We start from the raw sequence: 12,794 nt of genomic DNA on the forward strand, positions 1-12,794 counted from the left end.
AGAGTCCGGTTAGTATATTACGACTCCGCATAGACCTAACGTCCAACCTCTTACAACGACATAATCACAGGTATTTATTTGGTTTTCGTATGTGATAGTATGGAAGTACATCCGTTTATTACGACTCCGATTTTAACGACCAGCCGCTTTTTACGACACATTTTACACAGAATCCGTCCATCAAGTCCGATTGCAACGACGAGCGACAACGTTTTTAGTTTTACTAGTAAATTGAGGAAACAAAGCTACTTCCACCCAAGCACGGCCCCCTGTCTTGCCTACAACAAGTAGCAAGATTACATTGTGGCCACGTAACTTTTTGGAGTATTGCTTTTAAAATTTTAACAATTTGTTCGCCTCGGGTCTAATCTTATAAGCTAAATAGAACCCAATTTGTATTTTTCGATTGCGTATAAACTAGCTTTACTTGAAAATGATGAGCAAGCACGCATACTAAAAAGGACTTTTCTAACTAAACAAGTCACAATAAAATAAGATATTAATACTATGATGATAATAATAACCTGTAAATAAACCTATTGATTGAAATGTTTTAGTAATAGAGATGTAGATATTACTTTTAATTAAAAGAAATGAAATACGTTTTGTACGACATCCGGTTAGTACGACGTAATATCAGTGGTCCCTTGAGCGGCGTTGTAACCGGAGTCTACCGTATATTTCAAACTATATTTTATAAAAGAAAGGTAAAATGGAGATCTTGGTTTTCTTATATCAATTGCTTGTATTACTAGGGGCTCTGGGAGCTGTAGACCTTCGCGACATGTCTAGAAAACGCAACTGACGAATCACATTCAAACCACACAAGCCTTTTTTTCAATTGCAATTTCCGCATTTACCAAATTTCCAAAAACTGGATAAAAATGATCTTCATCGTGCAAGTAATACCTGCTACGATATCATCAACATCAGAATTCTTAAAGGTAATGGTAATTATTGCGTAGTACGGCCATTTACTAAAAATCCTCAAAACCGGTTAATAACCGGTTAACCGGTTTTGAAGGAAAAGTCTCGGTTATTAACCGGTTTTTTAAGTTAACCGGTTTTTGCATACCCTAGTAGGTACATGTAGGTACCTAGGAATAAATCATAAAATCTGTCTTTTTGGGCTCGCTTGGATATCTTTTGTCCCTACTCGAGTCTGATAAAGGTAATTCAATATTTCTTTTATTACAGTAATGCGAACAAGACGTTATGCAATTCTTGTAAATTATTACTTTTATTTTATTTCGATGGATAAAAAAATAACTTTAACGTTGACCACTATCAGAAAACTGGCACTAAAACCTCGTTTGTATCGTTAACTGTAGTTCGAAATACCTTGCGAGACCGATTTTGACGCAAAATGGGCTTTCCTGTAATATTACTAAAATGAAAATTTCAGTGTTATATGCCTTTCAGGTACGCAGTTATTGTCTTAAACGTCGATTTATAAGAAATTTCAGTTTAAAATTGTATTATTTCATCGAAAATCCACCAGAAAACCAAACCAAAAAAAATTGTTCAATTCCGGAACTAGTTCCGGAATTCCGGAATTGAAGTCCAATCTCGAAAACCAGTTCCGGAATTGAAAACCGTCCGATATTGCAAGCCCTAGTCGAGGGTTGTTCGAGAGTGCCGACTCTTAAAACGTAGTGATTCAATGCTCTTTGCTTTACAATAGTACATTACTACAGAGGCCGGGACAAATGGGGTTGCCGGCCGAAGACATATAGACGGATAGATCTGAGGCAGGCAACCCTATTTCCCGCCGAGGTATGTACTGTATAGTGCTTTTCTCAAACATGGTATGAAATAAATAAAGTCTACTGAAAATAGTAACTTTGGATGCGCAAAAATAATCGAATTTTCGTTCCCCTTTAATACCCCGTATACGCCTATAAAAAACAAAAAATTAAAAAAAAACGAAATAATTTTTTTTTGTATGGTAACGCACCCAAAATCAAATATTGTCTAGGGCACGTACCAGTTGCAGTCGGCACGTCTATAAAGCCCCTTATAGTTTTTTTTTAATTGGCTAAATACCTGGATGTTATGTCACAATTATCTGTGTTTGGAAATTAAAAAAGAAGACTTTGCCGGCCTTGGCCTGCAAGGTTTGTATGAAATTCCATTATCTATCAATCGTCCTAGCCGCACCTGCAACGTCATACTTCGCTGCCAATTATAAGGCACATAACATCAATATTTCATACCATGTTTGAGAAAAGATGATTTGTACAGGCGCTTGACACATAGTTCTTTAAAGTTTGACATGTCGTAAATTTGAGTATTCAGAATAAGAAGAGTGATATAGTAAACTAGATAAATATAGAATTATTTGGTGTGGTATAGATAGGTATATGTGGTTTGGTTAGGTATGTTAGATAGGTATATGTGGCATGTGTAATAGTTAGAAGAATATCTTGGTGGTTCTGCTGGGAGGAAGCTCTGTAGTAGAACCACTGTGAAATTAGATTTACACAAAAACTAGGCATATACAATTTTTCCAAATGGTTTTAGAATTTTATAGATATCTTATAGATATTTTCTGATATATTTATGTTTCCGAAAGACAATGTGATTCTGCCGGAGAGCATGACGTTATAAATGTTACATAACACGGTGTGACAAGGACAGCGCGATGGCTTAACACACCGTGTTATATTTATAACAGCCAGTGTGGGAGCACCATTATATAATGTATTTCTTACTTTCATTTATTTAAATAAAATGTAAAATTAAGTAGTTTCTTGCAATCGGTACACTATGTAATAGAAATGTGCAAAAGCAGCCGTTGTATTAGAATGTTTCTTTTATTTATTGAGTATTAAGTAGTTAGGTAATGGTGCGGAGACTTATGTCAAGATTGTCATGTCTCAGATGTTTTGTCCTGCTCTAGAGGGCCCGCGGAAGCGAGCCCGCGCCTGACACTTTCTTACAACACAGGGCTGCCTGTAGCCAAAAACCTCTATCCTTATTAAAATGATATTCCAAATACTCAAACACGACATTAGATACTTACTCCTAGAAAATCAAACATAAGAAAGGCCATTGCAGGTAAAACTAGCTTACGTAAAAGTGTGGCATATTGGTAAGTTATAAAAACACCTGTGACAAGCTGACAAGGCGTATATACTTATCCCCATTTACCACACTTACCTGTCTTTGCCTATATACTTACAACAGCAGTTCTCAAAAAGTTTGTACATAGCCACGTCAGCAAATTTTAATTGATCCTATTTTGTTACCAACATTTGGTGATGTAAGTCAAATTTTGTAAGATATATACAGGATGATTGTTATAATTAAGAAAATATAGATACTAGAGAACCTTAATGACCAAATAAAACGTACTAAAATGTCAATTCATGAAATAAATCTTGGTAACAAAAAAGGAATAAAAAAAAAACAAATTTATCTTTTCCCTTTAATTTTTGTACAAACTTTTCGAGAACTGCTGACATATGTCTAAGCTAGTTTAGCTAGCTTTATATCGACTTTAAACAGTGGCAGGCAATCATGGTCGCGCGATATAGGTCGTCCTTTTCGCACCATTTGTAAGTGCGATAGGGACGCACCGATGCGATAAAATGTATCGAACTAGTGTGCTACGCCCGCAGAACGAAGCGAGGGGGTATCATTGTAACATAAACTTTATATAATATTATGTTCGTAGGTAGAATATTTATTTATTTATTTAAACTTTATTGCACAAATAAAACAGATGACTTACTTAATGCCTAATGGCAATCTCTATTACCAGTCAACCATCGGGCTAAACAGAGACGTAAAAATGGTGCAAGGAGAAGGAAAAATGATAATGGCATAATTATGATAATGATAATATTGTCCTTTACTAAATTGATTGTTTGAAATAAATGAAAAGTTAGTACTTTTACATTAATTGTATCTATTCATTTTATATAGGTAATATTTTACATATAATACTTCAGTTTTTAAATCGTTCAATTAAATTATACGAGGAGAATTCCCTGTAACATAGGTGTAACTTATTATTATTTATTATAATATTCCATGTCAATTACATACATAAAAAATATAGGGAGCATCAACAACATCGGCTACAACCCTAACTTTTTCCCAAAGCAATGATTGCAGTTCAACAAACTGCGCGCGAGTCGATCATTGAACCTGCACTAACAGTTATTTCTATCTCTCTCCCGCAACTACAATAAAAGCTTTCTTGTCTTTTACTAACGTAACTATCTTATGCTTCTTTAATATAGTTCCACTGAAGGTATGGTTCTCCGAGAAAATTATAACCTGCATAACGAAGCATCAGTGGACTGTGCCGAAGCGCTGGTGATCGCGTAAGTCCCTCCAACTTCCAACTGCTTAAAGTACCTACACACTCACAAAGCGATACTAGGAAAAATGTTACGTAAGAATTTCATCGGACCATTTGTGTTTTGATAAAAACTGTATGTATACTTTCACGCTTTGAGGCCACAGCTACCAATAGATATGTATGGCGGATTCGTGAGTTGATTTTATAAGTATGATAATTATTGCAGTTGTAGTTTTTATAGGTGCGAGTACCGAAGTAAAATGTTTCTTTTGTTATATCCTTACCGCGGGTTTGAAACTGACTTTGATACTGGTATTTTTAACCCCCGACGAAAAAACGACAGGGTGTTATAAGTTTGACGTGTCTGTCTGTCTGTTTGTCTGTTTGTCTGTCTGTGTGTGTGTCTGTCTGTGGCATCGTAGCTCCTGAATGGATGAACCGATTTCGATTTAGTTTTTTTTTATTTGAAAGCTGGAGTCGGGAGTGTTCTTAGCCATGTTTTTATAGCGTGTGCATAACATAGATAATTTCTATGCACCTCGAACAGTGTTCGTCCTGCACGGGAAGCATGGTTGCGCGATAGACGATAAAATATCAGGCCGTCCCTATCGCACTTACAAATAGTGCGATAGGGACGGCCTGCTATTTCCCGTGCTGGTATATTAGGGCGAGCGAAATGGATATACAAGAAAGTACGTTACGCGGACGTTAGAGAATACGTCTGTGCTAAAATCGTTGTACCCGAACTACTAGTAGGTATAAATCTGTGTGGAAAGAGAAGAGTTAATAACGTGTATGCAATATAATGCAGTCCTAATAATAGGCGCCTATGTTGATCTCTGGCAGGTCTTCTTAATACTGTCCACCCAGTCGGTTGGTGGATGTCCAACTCCCCCGTCCTCCATCCACCATGACAAACATAATACGTTTTTCAAGGTTATCCGGCTCCCGACTGGCCAGGTTAACCAGTTAAGAAATTACCAATCTTAAAGAACAAGTGACATCAACGCGCCTCTGATAAGTACACAGGATAAGTATGAAGATTTTTCGGGACTAAGATTTTTAAACATATACATACATACAATCACGCCTGTATCCCATAAAGGGGTAGGCAGAGCACATGAAACTACTAAAGCTTCAGGGCCACTCTTGGCAAATAAGGGGTTAAAAGAAAACGAAACTGTGGCATTTTTAAACAATTAATGAAATAACCCTATCATAGAGGTTATAATAAGTTTGAAGGCAGTGTCTGTCTGTTTGTTTATCTGTAGCATTGTAGATCTCCAGCGGATCAGTCGATTTCGTTGAAGAGTACTCCAAAAGTGATTTTCCTTGAGGTAGTTCTTCAGCTGTTTGATAGAAATCGATCTATAAACTGAAATAAAAGTCATATACAAAGAAAAAAAGCCAAGGCCAAAAGGCCAAATAATTTAATTTATTCTCAGAGAAATCGATCTTTCGCACCGAAAGTTTCGGTAGTTTTCCAAAATGCGGGACGTTTTCGGAATTCAGTTGTTTTTTGCATGCGGTATGTAGGCCGACAAGGTGTTTTTTTTTAAATGTATATAGTTAGTTTTCATAACTATACCTATATACAACATTGTCGTTTAAGAACGAGGACGCACTAACAGGTAATTAGTATAAAGACAAGCAAATTTCGTCCTTATAGTAAACGACAATAAGACACCTTTTACTTGAGAACGTCACCAATAGTGATCCATTCTTATCTTTTAAAGAAGGAAATCCAATAATATAAGTTATAGAAAAAAAAATAAGCTCGTCGTCGTCGTATGGATCAATAATCGAATGAGAGGGAATAACTGCATTAGAGAGTCTGAGATCCGGCACCAGTGGTAAGTCACCACGGGAACGAATCTGACGAGTCAAGTTGCTGCAGAATCAACATGAACAATAGAGAATTATAACTTAGATATGTAATATACACCGTGTTTTTTTTGCTTTCCGTTAAATTCGACACGCAGTTAGGTTCATCATCAGGAATCACCCTGTATATCGCTTTTTGTTAAATTCGAAAAAAATATTAAATGGGTTAATTAGTGTGAGAGGACCTTAATCAGGTGTTTCACGGCACATGTCAAAACAAATAACATTAGGAAGTGGTAAGGGATGCCACATACGTGATCATTATTATTTTTTTAATTTTCGAGTTAAGAGGCTAGTTTCTTAAAGAAATTGATTGTATTTGAACTTTATGCATCTTCCCTTAAAGTTAACGGAATTCAATAAAAACTTGTTGTATAATTAAATTAAATCTTAACTGAGCACCTTCAAGACCTGTCATACCATTCACTGCCCTCATAACGGTCAACTGCAATGTTTAGTTATTAAACTTACTCCATTGACTTGTTTAAAATAATTGGTAAAGATGTTCTAGGTAGACCTGTACCTGTTCGTACGTGAACAATAAAAACAGACTAGTTACGGAACACTAACAGGTTAAACAATAAAGGTGCAATATCACGGACGTCTTTATCGGAGGCTTACAGGCATTGCATAACGTTAGCGGTCAACGACACCCTCCCGCCACAACTCTGAGTCGGAGCAGTGATCTCCCACCATGTCTGTGCAAGACGCAAGACCTGTTCACAAATTACCGAGCGCATCGCTATAGCCATGGCAACCTAACATTGATCTCTGATCACGTATACTCCTGTTGTGTCTTTGGATGAAATTATACTGGGGACAGTCGGACAGTGCCGATATTATCACAGGGGAACGGCACGTTTGTGAATATGGGCAGCACGATGGCGATCGTGCGGATTTGCACTGCTTCCGCGTGATAAATCAAATGGCATAAATATACGATGTGGAAAATTCAACGCCAATTATTGCCGTGAAGAGCCATGGTTGAATTGAACACTCTAAAATAAGGGTGATTGATAACTATCACATGCGTACATAGTTTATTAGTTATACCTATGTACATACATCATTTCAATTGTAATGTAAGTATGCGTGTGTTAAATTAGTCATTACTGTCATTAGTGAACTCATTAATCATGTGAATTAAATGTGACTTTCCACCGACGGACATAATAAGGAATTTTGAGATCGTATCATTTTACAAAAATGAAAATTCACTGTCGTATAATAGTTAATATCTGGGGGACCGAGCTTCGCTCGGTTCTATTTTAATACTTCACGTCTTTAGATAAAAAAAACTCTTATAAATACAAAAACAAAAAAAAAGACAAAAAACAAAAACTTAATTTCTGGCTGGGATTCGAAACCCTGACACCTACGATCTATCTGCGTACATTACACCGACCTCGTACGACTGAGCTAAGCGGAATCGATGCGCGCGCGGCGAAATTAACGACCATATTTTACGTTTACTAACGCGAAAGAAAAACTCAAAAATTCGCGTTTTCCGGGATCTAAGGCTACGCTAGATCGATTTTTCACCCCCAAAAACCCCCATATAACAAATTTCAGCGAAATCGTTAGAGCGGTTTCCGAGATCGTCGGTATATATAAATAAATAAATATACAAGAATTGCTCGTTTAAAAGTATAAGATTTGTTTTACAAGGGGGCAAAGTAGTTGTTTAACCGCACGTGCCAATATTGATACCCGAGCAAGCGAAAGATTCCAATATTGAACCGCGAGCGTAGCGAGTGGTTCAAAAAGTGGAATCTTGAGCGTTGCGAGGGTTTCAAGGCACGAGGGTTAAACAAACTTTGCCACCGAGTGAAGCACAACATTTTTCACCACACCAACACGAACAAAATACTGACGATAAAACATCAAACTAAATCAAATCCATCGATTTATTCAATATTTATGATTCTAAATCATCATTTATAGGTAAATTCTATCAGCTAGCTAAGGCATCAAGTTAAAATTTGTATGTAATTACTTTGCACTCTTGTGGATAAAATGCAATTTTGCTATCTGTTTTCGAATAGCAAAGTAAGCCTTCCCGTTGGTGTGGTGAAATAGTTATTTGTTATACAAGGGGGCAAAGTTGTATTTTACCGCCGAGTGTGGAATTGAAAAACGAGCAAGTGAAAGGATTCTATAGTTGAACCACGAGCGAAGCGAGTGGTTCGAGAATAGAATCCTGAACACAACACTTTTCCCCTCACTACAGCGAGGAAACTACAACGCAAAAAATGCGTTTATCACAGCCTTCCAGTAGTTCCACAGGTGGTAAATCATCTTTATTACTAGATTCACCTGCTTTTATCAATTTTAAAGCAGTTAATTTGACTTTACTCAAGGTCAAATTACTTTACTCACAAGTGGATAAAATGCGTTTTTACCCGCTGGTATTAAAGGACAAAACACGTGTTTCCGAGCTAGTGATGGGAAAAAATATTGGTAATACTTAACAGGAAAGGTACCCAACCGTCCCTCTCCGATTTGATTGATTTTTATAAGGTTTAGTAAAAGTCGCCTAGTTTTCGAGATTTTCACACTTTTTAAAATTTTAGGTAGTATTAAAATTTAAAAAAGTGTGAAAATCTCGAAAACCAGGCGACTTTTACTAAACTTTAAAGTCGATTTTCTGGACCAGTATAAGATGCCCTCTTGGTGGTTAAAGGTTGTCCATTAATTACCGGGCACCCGGTATATGTTATGGAACTTATAGAGTAGTCTAAAATAACACCCCGTATATACAGGGTACAAACCTTAGTGTCGATTTTCTGGACCAGTATAAGGTGCCCTCTTGGTGGTTAAAAGGTTGTCCATTAATTACCGGGCACCCGGTATATAGTTACGGTGGGTTAGGATCTGTAAGTAACCTTTCCTTGTAAGTTCTGTTACCAGAGTTTTGACTCAAAACTCATAGTAAACGGTTTGTAATAGGTTACAAAAATATATACATGATTTTAAAGCTTATTACGTTGTAACAAAATATAAAAAACACCCTAAGGCGGTTGAGAGTTGAAGGAAGGCATGGATAAATTCGCACACATCCAGCAGGCCTCCGTGGCGCAGTTGGAAGCGAAATGGCCCCGGCAAGGCCAGAGGTCGCAGGTTCGAGTCCTGCCGGAGGTGTGAATTTATCCATTTTTCCTTTAATTTAAAAATAAAAAAAATATAAAAGAACCGATCTGCAAATTTTCCTATTTACATAATTTTTATATAAGTACCTTACAAATGTTTATCAGACCAAATTGTGAAAATTGTACTTCATAAAAATATATTTTTCAGTTATCCAGGAACAAGGCCGATATTCCACTATCATATCATATGTGTATCATAGAAATATGATCATAGGTCTGTATGCGTCGCTTTTTCTCCAACGTGAAGAAAAAGGACGGCCTATGATCATATTTCTATGATAAACATATGATAGTGGACTATCGGCCTAACAATATGGTAATTCTATTTAGGCTCTATATTACACCGTGTTTATATGATTACGAACATTTTATCCCAGAGGTCTGTGCTTAACTGCTTAATAGGTTTTCTGTTCTTGAATGTAGCGTGTTTTTGAATTTTTAGCAAAAATGCGTACTTGGTCGTGCAACAAATTTAGAAGACTTGATAATACATATACACCGTGTTTTTATTGAATTCCGTTAACTTCGGCACATAGTTAGGTCCATTAAAGGAAATTCGGCCGAATGTTCGGTTCGGTAAGAGCTGAACCGAATGTTCGGCCGAATATTCGTATTCGGCAAAGTCCATATTCGGCCCATCTATAATTGAGATAAAAAAGGTAAGTATTCAATCTTCTTCTCAGACCCTAAAATGATATATTGACCTCTAAACTTACCTATTTAAAAAATCTAAGGTTTAATGCTGAATAATTTACAAAAAAAAATCTTTCATATCGTATAGGTGCCGGGCCGTAAGTGCGTTTTCACATTATCCGATCCGATATCGGATGTAGAACCGATATCCCATACATTACAGGTGCCATCTTGGATTTTTTCCATTGAAATCCTTCCGACATCCGATATCCGATTGGATATTGTAAACACGGACCAAGACGAGCAAAAAATTAAACCATAGGTTGTACTCCTTAACAGACAAAAGTGATAAACATTAGTCCAGCCAGCGTAATTAATAACTTATTTCTAGTACACTTTTAATTTTGTAATAATCACGCAATGTATTGAAATTTTTTTCATGTCCAAAGCTCGAAAACGAATGTCAAACAAGACTGACGGTAGAGTAGGTACATTGAAGCTTATGTTTTATTTAGATTCTTTATATAAACCCACGCGTGTACGAGTATTCCCTAAAGGGATAGCAAAGCAACTGGAAACTGCTTATGTTTCAGTGCCACTTTCAGCATTAAGGGCTTGGAAAAAATCGAAATTGTGATATTACAGTGACAGGTTGGTAGCCCACACCACAATTGATCACCCAGGCACTGCAGACCTGATTAAATTATCATTATTATCAAAAAGTTAGCCATCAAAATCTCTAGGTCTGACTCTAGATATCAAAATAAAGTTATCCGTTCCCCATCCGCTAAAAAATAATCAATAAGCTTTAATTGCTTACGTACCTACAGTATGAATCTGTTTTTATAAGTGTCTGTCTTTTAATTAGGGAGATATAAGGTACAGCGGGGCAAATCTCGACTGGGGGACAATTGTAACTAATCCTTTTTTCCATTATTACACTGAACACGCCTACCATATATAATAGGGTGGAGCGAAAAAACACTTTTCTGGAATTAGCAAGCCTAATAGTTATCAATCAATGCCCCTTAGTCTATAAAGCCTTTGTGCAAATTTTCAGATATTTATATCAACATCTTCTGCCTCCGCAATAAGTTTGAAATTTTGAAAATCTCATACAAACCTGAAAATTCAACTTTTAGATAAAAATTTCTTTTCGGCAGTATTATGTTCAGTATACATTATTGATACATATTATTACAAGAAACTACCAAAAATTGCGAAAATTGCGTTAAAAATCGCCAATTTTCAGTATTTTAGCGGCTATTTTGGCGAATGTACTGAAACTAGACAAACTTTGGCGATTCTTGACGCTACTTTCGCAACTTTTTGTAGTTTCTCATAATGATATGTATCAATAACATATACTAAACATAATACTGCCGAAATTTTTTTTTTATCTGAAAGTTGAATTTTTAGGTTTGTATGAGATTTTCAAAATTTCAACCCTAATGCGGAGGCAGAAGATGTTGATTTAAAAAGCCGAAAATTTGCACAAAGGCTTCATACACTAAGGGGCATTGATTGATAACTATTAGGTTTGCTAATTCCAGAAAAGTGTTTTTTCGCTCCACCCTAATATATAACCGGTGGACACTCTTATTTAACAATGCAAACATTGTAAAACATGAAAAAAATGGACTAGTTACATCGTGTTTCGTTAAACAGTAAAAAAAAAATACACGTACAAAAATTCGCTGTAGCCAAAAATGACGATATTTACGTTGAATGATATTGTTTAAGTATATGTTTTGCGATTTCACTTTCAAATCACTAAACATTTTCCCTAGAAAAAATATAATATAGGTAATGGGTGATTTTTCCTGCTTACTTTTATTTGGATGAAATGTATTGACTGTTTTATCCATTAGATTTATGGATATTCCTTATTGTTTACTTTAGAGTACCTAAACATAAACAGCATATAACATTGTATTGATCAACTCGAAACAAAAAAAGCAATTAGAAACACAACAGACCTTGTTTCGGTGGCGGAGGGGGGGTGGCACCGTCCTTATCAAAGAAAGTGAGAGCGAACCCTTCGCCCTCGATCGTCAAGGGCGGGGATGCGGCGCAAGCGGGCGGGCGGCCGCTCCACAAGTCCATAGTCGGCACATGTCACGGTGCGGCGGCGTGAGCTGCGCGAGCGCCGTGCGCCGGCCCGAGTCACTACCCGCGCACTGAGCTTTCCTCAAGCTCGCCAACTCGCCACCACCGGCACCGCGCCAAACTAAACTGCTCAAGCGAATTATCTACAGTATCTACACTACAACCAGGGGCCTGTAGCTGTAGGCGCTGTAGCGCACTCTTCTCGAAACATTTATGTCTCCAACTAGTCGGTCACATTATTTTCCATAAAATGAACATTCGATTTTACAAAAGAAGATTTGGAATAAAATACGATTATTTGTACATCGTAAATCGTAAGCTTTCGTCTATTGTTTTGTATATTCTTAATAAATGTTTTGCACTCTAAAGTCTAAACCTTTATTTTAAAGTCAAAAATCATATTAATATTTACAGTATATAAATATGGAGCTACTAATGAATAAATACTCTTTGACAGGACCTACGCGATACACTCTATAGGTACATACCTATGTATATCATATAGTGTGATCAAATAGATAATATTGTAATTAATAGAAACAAAACTGCAAAACGATATCAAGAAATCCCTAAATACCCTCATATGCATGCATACATCTAATCCAGTCATGATTATTGATTAGGGTTTTAAAGAAAGGCAGTCAGAACTGTCACAAGTCGCAATTTCGTTTTCACCATTTCGTATTATAGTAATCAAAATTGTAAAA

At 36.5% G+C, this 12,794-nt stretch overlaps 1 protein-coding gene across 2 annotated transcripts in view; it reads right to left on the minus strand.

Annotated features, from left to right (window-relative positions):
- LOC125241141 (ecdysone-induced protein 78C-like) overlaps positions 1 to 12,118 on the minus strand; it is a 28,338-nt gene extending 16,220 nt beyond the window's left edge. For both annotated transcript variants that reach the window (XM_048149474.1, XM_048149473.1), the window contains exon 1: positions 11,958 to 12,118. In XM_048149474.1, coding sequence (XP_048005431.1) covers positions 11,958 to 12,084 — 127 coding nt within the window. In that variant the 5' untranslated portion in view covers positions 12,085 to 12,118. The remainder of the gene's footprint in view (positions 1 to 11,957) is intronic.
- Positions 12,119 to 12,794: the final 676 nt, after the last annotated feature.

Source organism: Leguminivora glycinivorella, chromosome Z, assembly GCF_023078275.1.
Source record: "Leguminivora glycinivorella isolate SPB_JAAS2020 chromosome Z, LegGlyc_1.1, whole genome shotgun sequence".
Classification (NCBI taxonomy): domain Eukaryota; kingdom Metazoa; phylum Arthropoda; class Insecta; order Lepidoptera; family Tortricidae; genus Leguminivora; species Leguminivora glycinivorella.